The 23,002-nt window shown below is 46.9% G+C and overlaps 1 protein-coding gene across 8 annotated transcripts in view; it reads right to left on the bottom strand.

Annotated features, from left to right (window-relative positions):
• The window catches only part of CRTC1 (CREB regulated transcription coactivator 1), a 54,987-nt gene extending 36,658 nt beyond the window's left edge, over positions 1-18,329 (bottom strand). For all 8 annotated transcript variants that reach the window (XM_033082134.2, XM_033082138.2, XM_033082139.2 and 5 more), the window contains exon 1: positions 18,151-18,329. In XM_033082134.2, coding sequence (XP_032938025.1) covers positions 18,151-18,327 — 177 coding nt within the window. In that variant the 5' untranslated portion in view covers positions 18,328-18,329. The remainder of the gene's footprint in view (positions 1-18,150) is intronic.
• Between the last annotated feature and the right edge of the window lie 4,673 nt (positions 18,330-23,002).

Genomic DNA, 23,002 nt, shown 5'->3' with positions numbered 1-23,002 from the left:
CCTCAGGCTGAAGATTTATAAAACATTCCCACTTTTCCCTGTCAAATGGCTCAGAAAGATCCCATGCAAGGAGCAGGAAAGGCCCTTTTGCTTTCCTTGTGCAATATTTTGCCACACAATTCCTGAAGCAAGACAAGAAATTAGAGAAACCTTGTGCTGGTATCACTTCATGAGTCACAGCCCTTCCAACTCAGAGCACAAAAAGCACAATATCAGAACTAGCTGTGCTTTTTTCCCTGGCCCCTGCATATGTTTTTGTTGTTTAAAACAAAAAAAAAATTTTAAATAATAAAAAAAAAAGCTTTTTTTGGGATTTGAGCCAAACATTGAAGTAACCATTTCAACAGGTGTTGGTTTCCTTTCAAGAACCTCCAAAAATCACCCAGGGAGGAGGGGGTGGCTTTGTGTTTTTTTAAGGATTTGGGTGGGTTTTTTTTTCTCTCTCAGGATATTCCCACCTCAAAGCAGCCCAGCACAGGGAGGTCAGGAGCATTTATCTTTGTGCTGCACTTCCATAGAAATGAGGTGACCCAAGAGCTGGGGAGCCCAGGCTGCTCAATCCTTTCACTGGAGCAAGGATAAACACTGCTGGAAATGTGTGCCAAAAAATGAGAGAAGTGATTGCTGCTCCTTGCTCTCATCCATCAGCACAGCAGGGAGAGCTGGGCTGGCTGCTCTGCTCAGCTCCTGCCTTGCAGGACAGAGTGGCCCCCAGACTCCACATTTATTGGAGCAAATCAACAACTGCCACTTGCAATCTGGGAAGATCAAGTGGGAAGCGGAGCAGGGTTTGTGTCCTGCGTTTGGAGTTGGGAAATGAAGTTGGTTTGAAGTTTAGGAGTTTGTTGTTGTTCCAGCAGGAAATCAGGAGTGAAATCAGAGCTGGTTTTTACCTTCTCAGAAAAACAAAAAAACTGCAAATTTCTCAGAGATAGTTCCTGAAATGTGATTTAATTCCATCTCTCACCTTCCACTTGGACACTTGCAGGGATGGCAAATCCACAATTTCTCTGGGCAATCTGTCCCCACCCTTTAGGAAAACAGATGCTGTGCCTAAAATGAAATTTCTTTTTCCTCTCCATCCACCCTGCGAGGTGGAGCAGGCACAACTGGGGATGAGATTCAGATTTTAAAAAGGGTTGGATTTTAAAAGCAAGCAACAAAAAGGAAAAGCCTTTTCTTAATAGAAAAAATCCCCATTAGTGTGGAAATGTTACCAAGTGTCAGGGCAGCCCCAGGGTTATCTCCTGGGCTCGGATTCAATTAGTGCAATTTGGATTCTGGATGAGTTTAGGCAGGGAAGGGTGATGAGGAATTACAGTAATTTCATGATTATAAGATGCACATTACAATACAGAATGTAATAAAAGGGATCTGTTCTATCAGCATCTGTTCAGGGTGGGGCAGTGATCCTGATCTCTGTGGGAGATATTCTGTTAATGGGTCAACTGTTAAAAACCAGTGGGGCAGTGTTCCTTATCTCATGGGATATCTCCTGTTAATGGCTCATATTTTATAAACCAGGTAGGGCAGTGTTTTAATCTCTGTGGGATATCTCTCCTGTTCATGGCCATGTTTTATAGCAGGGCATTGTTCTTTATCTTTTCACAGCCCATCCTTCCCCCAGCCAGTCATTTTCTGCTCATGGCCATTGAGTCCCACTGTGGCACTGATAAAATTACTGCATCCCATTGGGAGTTGCTCCAGCCAGGGGGAAGAGCCCAACATTTCTTACCAAGATAAAAACAGAGGTTTTGGGACACTAAGGGAGCCCCTTCTCCACTGGACTCCAGAGGAAAACCGGATTTCTCCACATCAGCACTGGAGCTTGGGAGGGAAACTGCACCTTGTACAGGAGCACTGCTCCAGCTGAGCCACATCTGTCACTGCAGGAGGATGCAGCCACCATGGAATGGGACTGCTGCCAACACCCTGCCTGACGGGTGTCAGGCTGTACTCTGACTGTGTCAGGGTTTGGGGTTTGTTCTTTGGAATTCTGTATTTCTATTTTAATTTCCCCAGTAAAGAACTGTTATTCCTATTCCCATATTTCCTGAAAGCCCCTTGATTTCAAAATTATAATAATTTGGAGGGAGGGGGTTTGCATTCTCCATTTCAAAGAGAAGCTCCTGCCTTTCTCAGCACACACCTGTCCTCCAAACTAAAACAGCAACTTTTCATTCTTTGTTGATATTTAAGCCGCACTTTGGGTTCAGACCAAAATTTTAATCAAAATGCTGCAGCTTATAACTGTGAAATTACTGTACTGAGAGCTCCCCACATTTCTTTATTTCACCATGACTCCACACTGCAGCTTTTCCATTTCTCTGTGAGGGGACCAGGAGCAGCTCCCTGACAGCTGAAAATATTGCAGAAGATCCCAGCTCCTTCCCAAGGAAGCTTTTGCTAAGGAAACAGCTTTTGCTTGTTAAACCTTTATTTCTGCCTGCTTTTTTATTTCTGCCTGCTTTTCTTGGTCCCCAAACGCCAGATCCAAATGGAATCTGTAATTTTCCTTCCACCAGCCTTTCTCTTACTCCACTTAACTTGAAAAATCACTTTTTTTTTTTCTTTATTCACAAAAAAAAAATATAATTTATGTGAACATTTATATGAACACATCAATTTTTCCATTTGGGTCACCATTTGCTGGACACACAGCTGTGTTTGTAGGGAGAGATTCAAGTTCTACAAATAAAAAAATAATAAATGAAGACAGAAACAAAACCCTAAATACAAATCCAGTTTTCCTACAGACTTTCTAATATGCAGATGTGAATTAAATGAAGCTTTTATTAAGCATTCAATGCTTTAAGTTATTTTAATTCTATCATGAAAAATTCTGAGTATTTCACAAATTTGTGGGCAGAACTTATTGGGAACTTTGTAAATCAACTTAAATCCACTGTAAAGTTTTTTTTTTTTCTTAAAATGTCTTTTTTACCAGATGAGATCTGGACTGGCAGAACGATAATGAAAGGGTGGAGTGTCCGTTTGATAAAACCCCAGATATCTGCTGCCTACAGGAAGCAAAGATTTGGAGATAACAGCTTTTTTCACTGCCTTGCAGTTTCCACACCGAGTTTTTCTTATAATTTCATTTTTTCCCTTTCCTCTTCAGCACCTCCAGCCTAATAAGGAGCAAAAGCAGCAACGGATTAAAATTTAAAAAGAATTATTAAAGCTTAATTGGGGCTTCAGTTGTGCTGGCAGGATTTAGTGGGGGTTTATTATTTGGAAATCTGAGCAGGGATGAAATTTTCAGGAATTTTCACCAGGGCTGCTGCAGGATTTGAGATTTTGGGATTTTTTTTGGGAGGAATTTGTCAGAAGGAGAAGGAAAAAGAAGCTCCCAGATGCTGCTCTGGTTTCTCTCTGCTCTTGGAATTAAACACCAAGTCAAACAAAGGTTGATTGGTGCCTTCACAGGGACATTTCTGCCCATCACAGCCTCGTGGTGATAAGAAAAGCAAATAAAAGCTTACAAAGAAAAGAGACCTTAACAGGGATTTAATGAGTCCAGTTTAGATTTACTGCCACGAGCTACAAATCACCTCATTAACCCCTGAATTATTTAAAAAGTTCTTTAAGGTGCCAAAAAGTCTCCAAACACCCAGACCTCGGCTCCTCAAGGGAATCCTTTACTGATAATAACCCAAAATTCACATTAAAATTTGAATTTGAAAAACTCAACACTTGCTACTGAATTACTAAAATTAATACACATTCAAATAATTGCACATTTATGAAGAAATCCTGAGATTTCTTTAATTCCATGAGGAAGGAATCACAAATGAACAGGAGAAAATCCTGGTAAACCAAGAAAAATGGAATTTCTGTGCTGGCCACAATTTTAATTCTTGGTGCCTTCCCACATCCCCAACCTGAAAATTAAAACAAATAATGAGCAGACACAAATGAATGAAGGTTGGGAAGACTTTTGGACTTTTTTAATCCCTATAATCTTGGGAGAATTGTGATTGTTTTTATAATTTTATCGTGTTTTGGATAATTTATTGCAAATAATTACAAATACTTCCATTATTTACATGTTACTGATATGAATTCACCCCTGCTGTTATCACACAGTTCAATAAGTGGCTGAAGAGATGGATTTGCAAGTTGAGCTTTTTATTTTAATTTCCCATGTAATTAAAAATTAATATTATGAAATCAAACAGCAGCAATGTTTTCACCTCAGCAGGCACCTGTAATATGTAAATAATGGCAGTTTATCTTCCATGCCCTGATAAATGAGGAAATAATTTTTATGATGCAAAGGCTCATGTTTGAAATTCTCTTTTGCAGCACCTCAGAGAAAGGAAAAGGTGTGATAACAGCAAAGCACAGCTCAAATTCTGTGATAAAACACCCTGATCCTCCAGGAAAGGGCTGGGGACAGAGGGAGATAAAAACATCTGAGACTGCAGCCAGGTGAGCAGGCTGCTGCCTCTGAGAGAAAAACGGGGCTCTGGAATCCCAGGGAGGGACTGAGGGAACACCCTGAGGGACAGCAGAGCTCTACTGGGAACAGTCAGCACTTCTGAGGGACTGGGAATGGGATTGGGGAATGGGAATTGGAAATGGGAATGGAAATTGGAAAAGGGAATGGGAATGGGATTGGGGAATGGGATTGGGGAATGGGAATGGGGAATGAGAGGGGATTGGGATTTGGATTGGGAATGGGATGGGGAATGGGATTGGGAATGGGGAATGAGAGGGGATTGGGATTGGGAATGGGGAATGGGAATTGGAAATGGGAAAGGAAATTGGAAAAGGGAATGGGAATAGGAATGGGATTGGGATTGGGAAGGGGGAATGGGACTGGGATTGGGAATGGGAAAGGAAATGGGGAATGGGACTGGGAATGGAAATGGGGAATGGGACTGGGATTGGGAATGGGAAATGGGATTGGGGAATGGGGAATGGGCTTGGGATTGGGAATGGGAAATGGGGAATGGGAATGGAAAAGGGGAATGGGGAATGGGGAATGGGAAATGGGCTTGGGATTGGGAATGGGGAATGGGGAAATGGGAATGGGGAATGGGAAATGGGACTGGGATTGGGAAAGGGGAATGGGAATTGGAAAAGGGAATGGGAAATGGGAATGGGGAATGGGATTTGGATTGGGAAATGGGAATAGGGAAATGGGAATAGGAATAGGGAATGGGAATGGGAAATGGGAATGGGGAATGGGAAATGGGAAATAGGGAATGGGACTGGGATTAGGAATGGGGAATGGGAATGGGGAATGAGAGGGGAATGGGAATGGAAATGGGGATGGGAATGGAAATGGAAATGGGGAATGGGAATGGGAATAGGGATGGGGGATGCAATTGGGAATGGGAATGGGAAATGGAATAGGAATGGGGATGGGAATAGGGAATGGGAAATGGGAAATGGAATGGGAATGAGAAATGGAATGGGGATGGGAAATGGGAATGGGAATAGGAATAGGAATAGGGAATGGAAAATGGGAAATGGGAAATGGAATGGGGATGGGAACTGGGAAGGGGAAATGGAAATGGGGAAAAGTGAATGAGAACAGGAAAGGGATGCAGAGGCAGCTCCTTCCCTCTCCCCAGCCCTGCCAGGACAAGGAGCAGAGCAGCCTGTGCCTCTCCTGCCTGGGCTGTCACTCAGGAAGAGGCAGATTTCCAAAGTCACCGATTTCCTGCAGCTCCCAGCCCTGTCCAAGAGCAGCAGAGGCTCCAAAGGCGCAGCTGTTCCTCCCAGGAAGGAGGGGAAAGGAAATGAAGGCTGAAGTTGAGAGGAAAGGGATAATCCACAGTGAGAGCAGCTGCTCTGCCTGCCTCGCCTGGGACCTCAGGGATTCCAGCAGCAGCTTGGAACAAAATGTTTTGCAACAGTTTGGGGTTGGTTGTGGTTTTTTTTTTTATTTTTCAGGGTGTTTTTAGTGTCAGAAGTGAAGATTTGAAGGAGTGAGGACAAGTTTCCCTCGCTGCCAATCCTTCCCAAGGATCTTGGTGTCCTGCAGAGATGGATTCTGCAGGGAATGGGACAAGCAAAGCCAAAACAGGAAGCCAAATGTCTACTAGAAACGAAGTGAAAATTACCCCAAAAAATCTGCAGCCATCTGGGATGAACTGGCCGTGACCCCAGGCTCGTGGAACTGCTACATCATTGTTTACTCCTGCAGCACCACAAGTGTCACCCCAGTCACTTCCAAGGATTTGTTCCATGATCCCATCCCCGTGGCAGGACACAAACACAGCTCTCAGGCCAAGCAAATGCAGCCAGGAAGAACAAAAATGCAGGAAAAGGCCAAAAAAAAAAGCATTTTTGTTGCTTTTTTAATTTTTTTTGAAGGGAAGGAAGCTGTTGTAATATCTTGGAATTTAGCAGCAGTTTTGTTTCTGCCACTGAGACACTTCCCAAGCAACTCCTTGCTCAGAGCTGAGCTGAGAACAGCTTTGATTTTCAGGGATTTTAATTTCCACCCCCAAAGCATTAAAACACACAAAAAAAAAACCTTTAAAAATTATCAACAAAACGGGAGGAGGATCAGGAGCAAAGGGTTGTGCTGCTGCCTGGGATTGTCCCAGCAAAATCTTCCTTTTCCACCTCCTGGAATGAACCAGGAGCTCCATGAAAAACCAAAATGGGATTTAGAAAAAGGTGTTTTCATCATGAGAGCAATGAAAACTGCCAGGCACAGTGAGGCAGCTGACTGGAGACTTTCTAAACCTGATTATTTTATTAATTTTCTTATTTATTAATTATTTATTTCTGATAGCATTGCTCCAAGTGAAGGCAGAACTGCAAATTCTGTGCTCTGAAGGGGGGAAGGAGGTGATGGAGGCAAAGTTTTTATCCCCACCCTTTGGATTTGGGATTAAATCGCTCAATTTTGCAGCTTGCAGGTCCAGGAAGGAGAATTGGGAGGCAAGGATCACTTCTTTATTATCTTCAAACTTTGGGTGAATGGTGGAGGAGAAAAAGCAAAGGCAGAAAGGAACCCCAGGAAACAAAACAACCCCAAAAAGGAACCCCAAAAAGCAGAGACTCAGCTGAGGTGCAACACAGCACTCACTATAAACCAACCTAAAATTAATTTATTACAGAATACACTGAGCTAAAGGAGATCCCATCAGGATCATGCTAAAATAAATTTATTACAGAACAAGCTGAGTTAGAAAGGATCCATCAGGATCAAGCTAAAATAAATTTATTACAGAATACACTGAGTTAGAAGGGACCCATTGGGATCAAGCAAAAATAAATTCATTACAGAACAGGCTGAATTAGAAAGGATCCATCAGGACCAAACTAAAATAAATTTATTAAAGAATACACTGAGTTTAAAAGGAGCCCTCAGGATCATGCTAAAATAAATTTATTACAGAACAGGCTGAGTTAGAAGGGATTCATCAGGATCAAGTTAAAATAAATTTATCACAGAATACACTGAGCAAATGGAGATCCCATCAGGATCAAGTTAAAATAAATTCATTACAGAGCAGGTTGAGTTAGAAAGGATCCATCAGGATCAAGCTAAAATAAATTTATCACAGAATACACTGAGCTAAAGGAGATCCCATCATGATCAAGTTAAATGAATTTATTACAGAACAGGCTGAGTTAGAAAGGATCCATCAGGATCAAGCTAAAATACATTTATTACAGAATACACTGAGTTAAAGGAGATCCCATCAGGATCAAACTAAAATAAATTTATTACAGAATAGGCTGAGTTAGAAGGATCCATCAGGATCAACCTAAAATGCATTTATTACAGAATACACTGAGTTAAAAGGGATCCATCAGGATCATGATAAAATAAATTTATTACAGAATACATTGAGTTAAAGGAGATCCCATCAGGATCAAGTTAAAATGAGTTTATCACAGAATACACTGAGTTAGAAAGGATCCATCAGAATCAAGCTAAAATAAATTTATTACAGAACAGGCTGAGTTAGAAAGGATCCATGAGGACCAAACTAAAATGAATTTATTACAGAATACACTGAGTTAGAAGGGATCCATCAAGTTCACATTAAAATAAATTTATTACAGAATACATTGAGTTAAAGGAGATCCCATCAGGATCAAGTTAAAATTAATTTATTACAGAACAAGCTGATTTAGAAAGGATCCATCAGGATCAAGTTAAAATAAATTTATCACAGAATACACTGAGTTAAAGGAGATCCCATCAGGATCAAACTAAAATAAATTACAGAACAGGCTGAGTTAGAAAGGATCCATGAGGACCAAACTAAAATGAATTGATTACAGAATCCACTGATTTCAAAGGGATCCATCAGGACCAAGCCCAGCTCTGGGCCGTGCACAGAACAGCCCAAGAACCCCAAGTGAGATCTGCAACCCTCAGAGTCCAGCCCAGTCCAGGCCATTGATAAGGGCTGAATGTCATTGATCAGCAGCCCAAAATGTCATTGATAAGGGCTGAATGTCATTGATCAGCAGCCCAAAATGTCATTGATAAGAGCTGAATGTCATTGATCAGATTGATCAGCAGCCAAATCCATGCCATTGACCAGCAGAGCCCAATCAATGCCATAAGAGCTGAATGTTATTGATCAGCAGAGCCCAGTCAATGCCATTGATAAGGGGTGAATGTCATTGATCAGATTGATCAGCAGCCCAATCCATGCCATTGATAAGGGTTGAATGTCATTGATCAGACTGATCAGCAGCCCAATCCATGTTATTGATCAGCAGCCCAATCCATGTTATTGATAAGAGCTGAATGTCATTGATCAGATTGATCAGCAGCCCAATCCATGGCATTGATAAGAGCTGAATGTTATTGATCAGCAGCTCAATCCATGCCATTGATAAGGGCTGAATGTCATTGATCAGACTGATCAGTAGCCCAATCCATGTTATTGATCAGCAGCCCAATCCATGTTATTGATCAGCAGAGCCCAGCAGGAAGCAGCTGAGCCCTGGCCCAGCCCCAGCTCTGCACTTCCAGCACTCCACAAGAGCCAATCATTACTCATGAGTTCATGTTTTCTTCACCTTCCTGTTGAGGAGATTATTTAAGACCTCAAATCACTTAACTGGATTGTTTTGTCCTCTCCTGAGTCATCTCCAAATTCCAAGGCCCCATTAGATTCTCCTTCAGGAGCTGTGAGCAGCTCCCCAGGTTGCCTGAGCTATAAAACCGTGAGGAAACGGGGCTGTAAAAATCACCCAGCCTTGGAGCTGCCTCCTCCAATTCCTGTCAAAGTGGGAAGGTCTCACATCCCTTAAAATCCACACTGCCTCAAATTCTTTATTTTTTAAAAATAAAAAATATTTTTTTTGTGTGTTAACTAGAAGAAAAAAGAATGAGGAGGGGAGAGAGGAGGAACCAGCACTTAATGCTGTGATTATTTTTTATTCTTTACTTCTGTTTTATTTCTTTTATTATATCTGAACAATGAAAACAGAGAAAAACTGCATTTTGCTCCCCAAAATGAATGAAAATGAATCATTGGGCAAAGAATCATTAGGAACACACCTTGCAGGATTTAAATAAACAAACAAAAACCATCACCATAAAGAACACAACTTAATGCACAGGCTGGGGACTCGGTGTTTAAAAAACACTTTGCTATTTCTGGTGAACAAAGGTTTACTGTTGAAAACTTCACAGTCACAACTGAGCAGCAAAAACAGGATACAGCAAACTGGAGCCTTAAAATAGTGACTATTCTTCCGAGTTGTGCTCTATCTATGCCGGGCAGGGAGCCAAGCAAAGCTACAACAGGCACCAAACCTGATTTGAGAGCTTTGAAAAACAAACCCCAGCCCGTGGCAGCTCAGCTCAGCTCCTTCCCTCGGAGCTTTCCAGGCGTGGATGTTGTTGATAATTCAGGAGAAAGCTCCTGCTTGAAGCTCCTGTGGGATTTGATAGCCAGGATTCTTTGGGTTCTCTTTAGGAGCTCGGTGCTTTCTAAATTTTGTTTATTTTTGGGAGGGTTGTTGGATAACAATGAATTGTGCAGAGGGTTGGGAGGCAAGGATTGATTTTTTTTTCTTTGTTATCATCAAATTTTGGGTACTTGGGTGGCTTGTGGAGAAAAAAAAAATAAAAACAGTAGAGGCACAGCCCTGCCCCACACAGCACTAATTACTATGAACCAAGCTAAAATAAATTTATCTGAGTTTAAAGGGACTTTCTTTTCTTAAAGCCAATATTCCTCCTGAGCAGGGATCTGATGGAGAACAATCACCAGGCTTCAATAAAAAGTTCCTCAGCCATCCCCATTCCTCCTATTGAAATGCCTCAGAAAAGCTGAAATAAAAGCAGAGATGCCCTCATTAAGTAAGATAAAAATAGCTTTTATGTTCCATTTTTTATTTTTAGCTAAAGAATGAAAATTCAGTTATGTAACCCTACAAGTTTGGTAAATTAGGAGCCAAGCAGGGCATGTTTGCACTCTTTGGGGTTCAGGGGCACCTCACTCTGCCCTCAGAGTGGCCAAAAGTTACAGAAAATTATTTGTGGTTTGAAAATGTGGCATCAACCAACCCTGCAGGCATCAAAAAATATCCCAAATATCATCAGAGCCCAAATTCTTCGAATGCAAAAGGCTCATTCAGCTCAATCATCTCCCTGAACCAGAGGCAAATCTAATTACAAGGAGAAGGTCAATCAGACATTTGAGTCTGAGCTGGCTGCTGGAAACTTGTGCAATATTTAAGATATTAAATAAATATTAAATCAGATATCCTCCATCCCTCTTGCTGCCAGGAATACAATCTACACTGAGCCTGCAAGGAATCAAAAAGTCAGGAGTCAGGGTATGAAACAATCCCTGCCTTCCCTTCTCCCACAGAGCTTTTTTATTCCTTTAATCCACCTTACAGATGTTGAAATCCCAAAAAAATCTCCTTCTGAAGAGGCCCCATCCTGTCACCAACAACTGCTCCTCTGTCTGAGGTGGGAGCTATCACCATCTGCCTGGAAATTCATATATTTGGAGATATCAACTCCAATTCCCTCCCCTCAGAGACCTCAGCCGTCCAAGGAAAATAATATTCACATAAATAGTAATAGCTGGGTACCAAAATTAATTGAAAATTCATCTTGCAGAGCTGCAGTGTGCAGTTAACACATCTTACTGCTCTGGAGTGCTAAGTAAGCAGAGTAAAACCAGCAGTGAGCAGCTCAGCAGGGAGAGCACAGAGGAGATTTTCCCAATCATCAGGAAAAGTGATAGAGCAGGAAAAGGAAGGGAAAGAACTCGGAGAAAATCTGCCTGTGAGGCACAGACTGAGCCAGGGCTGTGGAATTCCTGCTGCAGCACTTCAGCCTCCTCCACTTCATTATTTAAGAGCTGCTTTTGGTGGGTGTGTGCTGGTGTTGTTTGATGGCAAAGATTGTTCTGCTACAAGGGGAAGAATTTTCAGCTCCTGAGAAATAATTTGCTGTTCTCAACACTTGGTTACAACTTTATAAAGTCCCAAGGAGCTCAGGCCAAAACATGAAACATAAAATGCTAAAGAGGGGCTGCTCAATCCACATTCCTGGATATCACTTCCAGCAGCACAAAATGCAAATCATTTCAAACAAATCAAAGCAAATATTCACTCCAGCCATGCTGATAATAAGCACACACACATCCAGCTGCCACCTGGAGCTCCCAGAATTCCTGAATGGTTTGGGAAGGAAGGAATATCCAAGGGACACCTCCCACCAGGGATTCAGGATCATCAAAACCTTTGGGATCACATTTATTTAACAAAATGTCAGGAGTTGAGAGGAAAAAAAAACAAAAAAGTGAAGCAGCAGCGAGGTCACAGCTGGTCACTGTCACAAGATGAACTCTGCTCCCAAAAAATCCACCTGATTTTGAATGTGCTGCTTTTCACTCCAACCCCTCAAGAACCCCTCAGCAGCTACAAAAACACCAGGGTAGAATTCCAGCCAGCACTACCAGGGTTTTAACTCAGAAAAGCTTATTTTCTTTACTTTTTTTTTATTTTTTAACAGTCTTACATTTGCTGGAAAGTGCCTTGAAGTCTACTTGAGTTTCAGAGCCTGCATTAGGCACAGAAATATCGATGCCAGTGTGGAACAGAGCATCAGGGAGTGATCAATGCTGCAGGGCCACAGACCAAACTGCCCTTAAACTGCTCAAGGAAATGTTCTTTGCAGTCACAGATGGAAAATGGACAACACTGAGAAATATTTAACCTTTAATACATTTTGGTTAAATCCCTATTGATCATTTTTGAGAGGATGTCTGGGTTTTTTTGCCAAATTAGTGTGTGATTACCACGACAATGTGAGTGTTTGATAATTTCACAGAATCCCAGACTGGTTTGGGTTGGAAATCATCAAATCATCAAATCATTAAATCATCAAATTCCACCCTGTGCCACAGGCAGGGACATTTTCCACTATCCCAGGCTGCTCCAACCTTGGACATTCCCAGGGATGGGAAATCCAAACAAGCTCCCCACCCTGACAGAGAGGAATTTCTTAAAGAAAATTCACAGAGTTTTCCAGGCTGCTCCAACCTTGGACATTCCCAAGGATGGGAAATCCAAACAACCTCCCCACCCTCACAGAGAGGAATTTCTTAGAGAAAATTCACAGAGTTTTCCAGACTGCTCCAACCTTGGACATTCCCAGGGATGGGAAATCCAAACAAGCTCCCCACCCTCACAGGGAGGAATTTCTTAAAGAAAATTCACAGAGTTTTCCAGACTGCTCCAACCTTGGATATTCCCAGGGATGGGAAATCCAAACAACCTCCCCACCCTGACAGGGAGGAATTTCTTAGAGAAAATTCACAGAGTTTTCCAGACTGCTCCAACCTTGGACATTCCCAGGGATGGGAAATCCAAACAACCTCCCCACCCTGACAGAGAGGAATTTCTTAGAGAAAATTCACAGAGTGCAGGAAATTTGGGTTAAAATTCCCCCCATAAGGCCCAAAGCCACGGGTGTGGTTTCTGCTGTACCCACACTGGACACAGCAGTGCAAACTCTCACTGAAATGTGCTGGGGCTTTGATATTCCTAAAGTGCAGGAAGTGCTTCCCAAGCCAAATCAATGGCATTGATAAATTGATGATAAAAGGGAGAGCAAAGTGTTGGTGAGAGGAGCGGGGGGTTGATGGGTTTCTGAGCAGGGTACAAAAATAAAAACGCAGAGTACTCGATAAAACATCTGATAAGCACTGATCTGAGGGAGAAAGCCAAGCACAGGTAAAAATGTTGCCAAGCCCACGTCCTCACACAACCACAAGCACACTCTGGGCTTTCCAGGCCCTGGGGTTCCCCCTCCTTTTCCTTTGTGCTCTTTTTCCGTTCCATCTCACAGATCCTCTCGCCCTCAGGCCATGCTGCTGCTAAAATCGTTTTTCAGAACCGAATATTCTTGAGAAGGACTCTGAGGTACAACTCCTGGGGTTGGGTTTTGTGGGGGGATGTTTTACCCCTGGTCAGCACAGAACTCAGCTCCTCCTGTCCCCGAGGGCTCTGTCACCTCTGTCACCTCTACAGTCACAGCTGGAACTCAAAGGCAGCACCACAAATTTTCAATTTCTGCCTGCTAAACCAAGAGAATCAGCATCCACACCTCCCCCTCTTCAGTGTAACCACAGGCTCAGCTCCCCTCTGCAGCTTGTTTTGTAGGGGAAAACCCCAAATGCAGCCCAAAGAACTGCAAGAACCGACTGTAGCTCACCTTGAGAGCAAATTCTCTTCCTAAAAGAGCACCTTCTATAAATGCAAATTACCACCCAGTGCTGATGCTAAATAAAACCCAAGAGCAGGAGCTGAGTCCCACATGTTCACCCTGAGAATTACAACCAAACACCCAAAATGCAGCAGTTGTACAATCCAGCCTCACGTGCTCCCAGCTCTGCTACATCATTAACACCCAGGGATTTGGCCACTGCACACACAAAGATTTTGTCCAGCAGCAGCTGTGCTGTGTGGGAGTGATGGGACAAGCAGTAAAAAAGGCATTGTCTCCTTTAAAAAAAAATTTAAAAATCCAACAAAAGCTGCCTGGGTTTGGCAGAAGAAGCCTTGCCCTGCTCGGTGCAGTTTCCCAGGATGGCACAGCACAGCACAGCTCGGTGTTTACCTTGGACAGCTCAGGCAGGCTGAGGGAAGCCAAGGGTTGCACAAGAACAGAGATTCTTTGTGTCCTGGCAGGTCCCCTCTGCCTCTCACCCTGCTGATTCACAAACATTCTTTCAAAGAATGAAGGTTCAGGCAGCCCGAGGAGCATCTCTGGGGGTTCCAAACTCCCTGCTGTGCTCGGGGTGCTGCTCTGGGATGGTCACAAAGCTCCCAGGACAAGAGGAAACAACCTCGGGCTTTGCAGGTTGGACATGAGTAGGAATTTCTGCATGGAAAGGGTGTTCAGGAATTGGAGGGGCTGCCCAGAGTCCCCTGGGGGTGGCACTCGGTGGGGAGGGGTCACAGCTTGGGTTGGGATGCATCACAGAATGAAATTCATCACCCCAGTGGGTGAGAACAGATAAAACCCAAATCTCTCATTTCTTGGAAATGTGCAGACTCAGGGTCCAAACTTTGGGAAAGTTAATGAAGGAAAAAAATTCCCCCTAGAGCTTAAAAAATTCCCATTTGTGTTTGGAGAGAAAGTCACTGAGCTGAGCTGCCAGCTGGAATCATCAATCCCAGCCAGGAGGGCTCAGGCCTGATTTTGATGCATTTCTTTAATATCTCTCAGACATTCAAAACCACTCTTAGGTCACGAGGAATTTCTTTTGTATCACATTATTGAATAAAAACCTGCTGAAGACATCAGGAGCCACCGCAGCTCTGTGTCATCATCATCATCATCACCATCAGTGTTTCTCGTTTTTAAAAGTAGATTAGCATTCCTGATTTAACTAAGCTTTTAAATACTGTTTTGCATATTATCTACATCCAGTGCTGAGCTGGGGATGTACAAAGAGACATTTTGATCTCTTCCACAGCCAACAGGAACCAGAAAACCACTGAGTGCCTCATTTTTAAGTACAAATTTTGTGGCAGGGGGGTGTGTGTGGCTTTTACACAAACTGGGGGGGGGGTTTCACTTCATTTTTATTTCAAATCAAAATCAAATCCATGCTATTATAACATATTCCACCTGACAAAATTAAACTACAACAGGATTTTGTATTCAAATTAGCCAGGTTTAAAAAATAAACACCGATTTTCAGGAACTCAACGAAAGCAACGCAGAACATTGGGTAACACCTAAAAACACACAAGCAAAAGGTGATGAAATTTTTTGCACAATGTTTCCAAACATCACCATTAACCTGGGTTGAATTCCCTGGGTTTGTTCCCTGGGAGACAGCACCCACTGGCAGCTTTTTGGAATTTTGGGGGGGTCTTTATTCCAAGGTGAGACTGCAAGGCCCATCAGAGGGAGCTCAAACACAGCTCTGCCTGAAAGCCCCCAAAATTAAATGATTTTAAGTGAATAATAATAAAAAAGCAATCCTGGAAACCTGAGGAAATATCCATCAAGAGCCATCCTTAAAATGCAGGTCACAAATTGTCTTTTAAAATCTTGTATTTTTTAGCATTTCTAGAGTCACATATTGAAGGGCTCAGCATTATCTGCACGTTAATTTTTTGGTTAATTACAATTTGAAAGGGCAGCAACATCCTTGGATGAGTAAAGAGCTGCATCAAAGCATCCCTGGGCTGAGAAATCGAGACAAACCCTGGTAAACAAGCCCAGAAATCAGCACAGTCCTGAAATTCCAAACCTCATAGAAAAGAAGGAGAAGAGCCACAAACAAAACACAGGAGTCAATGTCACAGAGGAAAAAAAAAATAAAAAAACTCCCCCTCTCCTCTCCTCACCCACTTTGTTACTATGGGACTGGCAGAAAGCTCTGGATTATGAACACCAAGGTCCCACTCACAAGACAATTAAGCAGCTCCAGAGCTTCCATCGACCACCCACCTCCGCTCTGCGCAAGGTCTGCGCCTCCCAGCTCAGCTGAAATGCCAAAACTCCGCCAGTGCCAGCTGAAAAACAGCACTCTGCTGCTCCACACCACAGGGAAAGCCTCAGCAAAACAAAGTTCATTCTTTCTCAATTTTTTTTTTTTTTTGGTATCACAACAGATGAGAATTTTAAAATCCCACATGGATCCGACACCGTAAATAGGTGGGAGATGACCGTGAGAGAAAGGAAATTCAGAATTTCTGCCTCTGCTCTGAGCAGTAACCAACAATAAAGCAGACAAGATGGTAAACATTGCAAAAAGACAATTACTAATAATGAAAAGGCAACAGAAATTTTGGGCTGCTTCCACCAACTGAGTAAGGCGTTTTCAAACTGACAGCAACGTGCTGCTTGCCAAATGAAAATGGGAGCAAACAGCAAAGTTGTGCTTAACCCCTTTTTGCTTTTATGCTGCATTTTAAACCCTGATGAAATCATGGAATTTGAAAGAAAAAGTCTACAAAGGAGACATTTTACTCAGCTCTCTGGTCAGTGTTTCCATCACTTCAGTACCCAGAATGCTCAGAAAAGTTATTCATCTTGGGTTCTTTCCTCAAAACCTGGTTCTTGAAAGTGTGATGGGTTTCCAAGTGCAAAACCTGGGCTGGGAGCGCTTGGATTTGGGAGAAACTGAAATGGGATTGAGGAGAAGTGAATCTGGATTCTGCCTTCTCCTGCAGAAGGTGAGAGCTCAGCGTGTGAGTTAATTGAAGGACAACCTGTAATTGCAGATTCCAAGAACTCCCTCAGGAACAGCCAGCAAGGACTGACCACCGAAGGCAAAATCCTGAGGCACACAAGGTGATCCCACTGACTACAGAGATCTCCAAATTATCCTCACTCTGGTCCCAGCCAACTCCAGCAGGAACATCCAGCATCCAGGTGAGCACGAGCAGGGCTCCAGCCTCACACCTCCCCAGGCAGGTGCCTTTCCTTTCCATCCAACCAGCAGCACCACCAATTCCAAACAAATATTTACCCTCTCCTGACACGGAGGAATAAAAGGGAACCTTTTACTGCAAACCCGACCGTGTGTTCTGTTGTTCCAGCAAAGCTTCCGCCGCAAACAGGCCCATAAATTTTTTTTTTTTTGGAACAGTTAAAAACAAAACACTGACACAAGCAGGTGAGACAAGAACAAGAACAGCCCTGACATCCCAGGATCTGGACCAGAAAAGGCATCTCGTGCCCGGAAAGCGCATTGGTTATGCCGGGAATTTCTGCTGATGGGCTTTGCAGAGACAGCACCAGCCAAGGGAGCTTTTGGAAGTGCAGCAATTTGCACCTACGACAACCGGAGTGGAACGGCAACAACAGCATCCACAGCGAGTCCGGGGATGCTCCGGGGGGCTCGGAGGGACCCCAGCCCGGGCGGAGCCACCGCGAACAAACCGCGACACCTGCCCGGAGCTGCGAGCCCAGCTCAGCCCCCGGCCTGAGCCGGGATGAGGAGCTGGGGAACGCTCCAGGCCGGGCTGGAGGGAGCGGGATTCCCCTCAGAGCCGGGACTGTCCCGCGATGAGATGGGGAGATGGAGCCAGCACCGCCTCGCAGCCCGCTGAAGGGACCGAGATCCCTTCAGAGCCGGGGCCTGGCCAGAGGGGATGGAGCCGGGATCCCCCCTCAGCCCCGGGCCTGTCCCGGGGTGATGCAATTGGGATCTCCCCTCAGACACCGGCAAAGCATCCGGGATCCCCCTCCGAGCTGCGGCCTGTCCCGCTGTGACCAACCGGGACCCTCCTCAGCCCCCTCGCAGGGGGACACGGGGGTGTCCCCGCCGCAGCCCAGCCCAGCCCAGCCCAGCGCAGCCCCCTCCCCGCCGGGCCCGCTCCGGCCGTGCCGTGATGCCGCCGTCCCGACCCTCCCCCCGCGGCAGGTGTCGGGCTCCGGAGGATGCTGCGGGCCCCGGTGGGCGGCGCGGGCCGGGCCCGGTGCTGCCGAACCGGGGGTGGGGGGGCCCGGGGGCCGTGAGGGGGGGGCTGAAGGGGCCTCCCCCCCCCCCTCCCCACACACCGCGGGCGCCGCCCGCCCCCGCCAGGGGGCGCTGCCCGCCCCGCCCGCCGCGCGCCGCCGCTGCCCCCGGCCCGAGGGGCTCCGCGGGGGGGGCGCCGCCCCTCACACTCCCCCCCCCTCCCCGCCCGCCTCAGCCCGGGGGCGGCGGCGCCGAGGCTCACCCGGTGCGCGCGGGTCAGGCTCAGGTCCTTCATGACCTCCTCGAAGGCCGCCGTCTCCTCCGCCTGCTTCTGGTTGTGCAGCGCGATCTTCTCGCTGAATTTCCGCGGGTTGTTCGAGGCCGCCATCTTCCCCCGTCCGCATCCCCCTCCCCGCGGCCGAGGGGGGGCGAGGCGCATGCGCCGGCGCAGGGAGGGGGGGCGGCCGCAGGGCGCGTGCGCGGCGGCGGCGGCGGGGCGGGAGGGGGCGGTGAGGGGGCGGAGGTTGCGCATGCGCGGGGCCGGGCGCGCGCGGGAGGGACGGCGAGGGCGGGGGCGCGCGCGCGTGCGCGGGGCCGGGGCTTCCCCCGGGGGCGGGGGCGCGCGCGGGGCCCGGGGCGCGCTCCCGCTGCTCGCTCCTGTCCCCATCCCTGTCCCGGTTCTCGCTCCTATCCCGGTTCTCACTCCTGTCCCCATCCCTGCTTCTGGCCCGCTTCTCGCTCCTGTCCCGGTTCTCGCTCCTGTCCCCATCCCGGTCCCGGTTCTCGTTCCTGTCCCCATCCCTGCTCCTGTCCCGGTTCTCGCTTCTGTCCCGGTTCTCACTCCTGTCCTGGTTCTCTCTTCTGTCCCCATCCCTGCTCCTGTCCCGGTCCCGGTTCTCGCTCCTGTCCCCATCCCTGCCCCGGTCCCTGTCCCGGTTCTCGCTCCTGTCCCGGTTCTCGCTCCTGTCCCGCTTCTCACTCCTGTCCCCATCCCTGCCTCTGTCCAGGTCCCCACTGCTGTCCCCTGTCTCCATCCCTGTCCCAGTCCCTGTCCCCATCCCTGCCCCTATTCTTGTGTCTGTCCTAATCCTGATCCCGGGCCTTGTTCCTGTCCCAATCCCAGTCCCCATCCCTGTCCCCTATACCTGTCCCTGTCCCCACTCCCATCCCGGTTCCAGTCCCTGTCTGTTCTCCATCCCTGTCCCAGTCCCTATTCCTGTCCCCATCCCGGCCCTTATTCTTGTGTCTGCCCTAATCCTGATCCCGGTCCCCATCCCTGTCTCCTGTCCCCTATACCTGTCCCCTGTCCCTGTCCCCTCTCCCTGTCCCCTATACCTGTCCCAGTCCCCTATACCTGTCCCCATTCCTATCCTGATTTCAGTCCCTGTCTGTCCCCATCCTTGTCCCAGTCCCTATTCCTGTCCCCATCCCTGCCCTTATTCTTGTGTCTGCTCTAATCCTGATCCCGGGTCTTGTTCCTGTCCCCATCCCTATTCCTGTCCCCATTCCAGTCCCTGTCTGTCCCCATCCTTGTCCCAGTCCCTATCCCTGCCACTCTCCCTGTCCCAGTGCCCTTCTCTGTCTCCATCCCTGTCCCAGTCCCTGTCCCCATCCCTGCCCTTATTCTTGTGTCTGCCCTGATCCTGATCCTGGGCCTTGTTCCTGTCCCCATCCCTGTCACAACCCCAATCCCCATCCCTGTCCCCTTTCCTATACCCATACCTGTCCCCATCCCTATTCCTGTCCCCGTTCCAGTCCCTTTCCCCATCCCTGTCCCTGTGCCCTCTCTGTCCCCATCCCTGTCCCTCTGTCCCTGTCCTGGTCCCTCTGTGGTGGCTGCTCAGTGTCCTCCTGAAAATTCCCCTTTAGTGATGCTCCCACTTCACTGAAATGTCAAAAACCCACGAGGTGCCCGACTTGGTTTATCAGGATTTCATGCAAAAATCACCTGTAACTACAAAAAAAAAAAAAACCACCCAGAGCTCTCCTTCACGCCTCGATTTATTTATTTTTAATACTTTCAGTGTGAAAGTCAGGCTTTGATTTGTCTGCCCTAAGAGATGGATTTGCAGAGCTTGGACAGCACCACCAGACCCCGGCCAGGTGAAGAGAAAGGCTGAGCCTGTTCTAATTAACATGAGAATAGAGAATCGAAGAACATTCATTAATAAAGAATCCGGTGATTTGTAGCCAAGGAGCTGCGATTTCTTGGTTTGCTAAAATTACTCGCAGTGTGGAGGTTTGAAACTCCTCAGGTTTGATTTGTGGAAAACTTGTGCAGAATAAACTCTTTCCTAAACTGGTCCCAGTGTTTAGGAAGTCCCTGAACTGGCACCAGTTTAACACTCATTTCTCACCATTTCCCACCCGTTTTCCCATCGTTTCCCACAATCATCCCGCTGATGGATGGATGAATCCTCATTCCAGCCTCAGGATTAGCCACAAAGTCACGTCCTGCCCTAAATCCCGGCTGCCAACTCGCACTTAACATTTCCAACAAGAGCTGAGATACCATCTCATCCAGCCCTGGCAGCACCAGCCCTTCCTCCCTCGCAGATGTTGCTCCAACCCCTTTCCCACCAGGAATAAACACCATTTTCCCTAAAAATCCCCTCTGGCTGCGTGCACGAACAGCACATGACCTGCGAAATTGGCCTGTCATGCTAAAAGCACATCAATCACCGAGATTTAACAGCGAGATACTGATTATCCACATTGTTTTCGCTCGAGGAGCGAGACAATGATAAATAATTGGTGGAGTTGTCCTGGATTTCATCCCGAAGGGGCTGATATCAAACATCTCCAGCCCCAGCTGCCACTCTGCCTCTCCTGCAGCACCGCAGGATGAAGTGCCTGAGATGGAGCTTGATAAATTCTCCCCTTTTTGGATCTCCTGAGATGGGATCTCCACTCCTGGTTCGAGGGGAAGGAACGCAGATGGCCGGGGAGGCAAAGGGGGGGTGTGCAGCTTCCTCCCTTAAAAACCCCCTTAAAACCCCCCCTTAAAAACCCCCCTCAATTCTCATTTCATTCTCATTGTTTGCCAGCTTTATCAGATGGAATTCCAGCGTGAAGCTGAAATCCCCACGTTTTACCGGGTTTGCAGCACAAACTTTTCTCCAACCCCACGTTTGGGGCTGCTGGAAGATCTCAGGCACTCAGAGCTGCGGGTTTTGGGGGGCAGGGATGTAAATCCAGGTGAGGGCAGGGATGTAAATCCAGGTGAGGGCAGGGAGGTAAATCCAGGTGAGGGCAGGGAGAGGCTCCAGTGGGTGCCAGGTTTGCTCCTTTCCCAGGAATTCCAGGAGCTCCTGCCCCAAGGTGGTTTCTGTCTCCTGCCTCACCTGGAGCACGACTGGGGCCATCTCTGAACTGTTCCATCTCACCTGAACTGTTCCACCCCACCTGAACAGATCCATCTCACCTGAACAGATCCATCTCACCTGAACTGTTCCATCTCACCTGAACAGATCCATCCATCTCACCTGAACTGTTCCACCTCACCTGAACAGATCCATCTCACCTGAACAGATCCACCTCACCTGAGCAGATCCATCTCACCTGAACAGCTCCATCTCACCTGAATAGATCCATCTCTATCTCACCTGAACTGCTCCATCTCACCTGAACTGCTCCATCTCACTTGAACTGTTCCATCTCCACCTCACCTGAACTGTCCCATCTCACCTGAACAGATCCATCTCACCTGAACAGATCCATCTCCATCTCACCTGAACAGATCCATCTCCACCTGAACAGCTCCATCTCACCTGAACAGATCCATCTCCATCTCACCTGAACAGATCCATCTCACCTGAACAGATCCATCTCACCTGAACTGTCCCACCTCACCTGAACTGTTCCATCTCACCTGAACTGCCCCATCTCACCTGAACTGTCCCATCTCACCTGAACAGATCCATCTCACCTGAACAGATCCATCTCCATCTCACCTGAACTGTTCCACTTCACCTGAACAGATCCATCTCACCTGAACTGTCCCACCTCACCTGAACTGCTCCATCTCCATCTCACCTGAACAGATCCATCTCACCTGAACAGATCCATCTCACCTGAACTGTTCCATCTCACCTGAACTGTCCCATCTCACCTGAACTGTTCCATCTCCACCTCACCTGAACAGCTCCATCTCACAGAACTCCCCCCCTCACCAGAAAACCACACTGGTACCCCCAAGCAGCAGCCCCAGCTCTTTCCAGACGTGTTTGGGAAGAGATTTTGGTAACTGAGACCCCCAGAGCAAACACAGAACCGCCGGGGCTGGGGCTGCTGTGGCCACATCTGCCAAAAATCCTCCCTGGACAACCTGGAGCAGATGTGTGCAGGGAGGAGCTGCTGTTTGCTCCTCGCTGGGTTTGATCCTTCCCAACCTCTCTGGCAGACAAACCCAGCTCCTCCACGCTCTCCCTCAGGGCTTTTCCAGCTCGGGAAAGGTTCAGGGACTCAACAGCACCAGGAGGATGTGCTGTGATCCTCAAATGAGCTGGTGGTTCTTTCTTTTTTTTCTTTTTGCCTGCAGACACAGAGATTTTGATCTTTCACACTTCCTACTTAATGTTCCTGTTGACATTCCCATTATCCTCGCAGAAGAATATCCTCAGAGTCCCCAGCTATGCTGAACCGGCCTCCAAACCGTGCTCGGAGAAGGAAAACATTAAAACATTCTCTTGTTTCACTTGGAACTGGTGAAAATGTGTTTAATTTGAGATGTCCCTGTTTCCAGAGGGCAAATAAAAGCACCTGAACCGCTCTCCCCTCCAAGAGCCCAAAAATCCGCTCAAACTGAAGGTTGGCTCAGCTCCCTGCACCAATATTCCCTTGTCACCCTTCCAGCCTCCTTCCCTTACCATTCCCTGTAAATTCTAAAATTACAGAAAGCCAAGCAAACGGCGACTGCTGAGAGAAATTAATTCTCATTTCCACACCTCGGATCCGAGAGGTTTTGGCAGCCACGCCGAGGGTTCTGCTCCCCGTCCCCTTTCCCAGAATCGGGGCTTGGCTTCGTTCCACACGGGATGCAGGGAGGGATCACTCCCGGGACACAGGGAACAATCCTGGGACACAGGGATCACTCCTGGGACACAGGGAGCACT

The sequence above is a fragment of the Catharus ustulatus genome, chromosome 29, assembly GCF_009819885.2.
Source record: "Catharus ustulatus isolate bCatUst1 chromosome 29, bCatUst1.pri.v2, whole genome shotgun sequence".
Taxonomy (NCBI): domain Eukaryota; kingdom Metazoa; phylum Chordata; class Aves; order Passeriformes; family Turdidae; genus Catharus; species Catharus ustulatus.
Note: the sequence above shows the minus strand (reverse complement) of the source record. Positions and strands in the feature narration are given on the sequence as shown.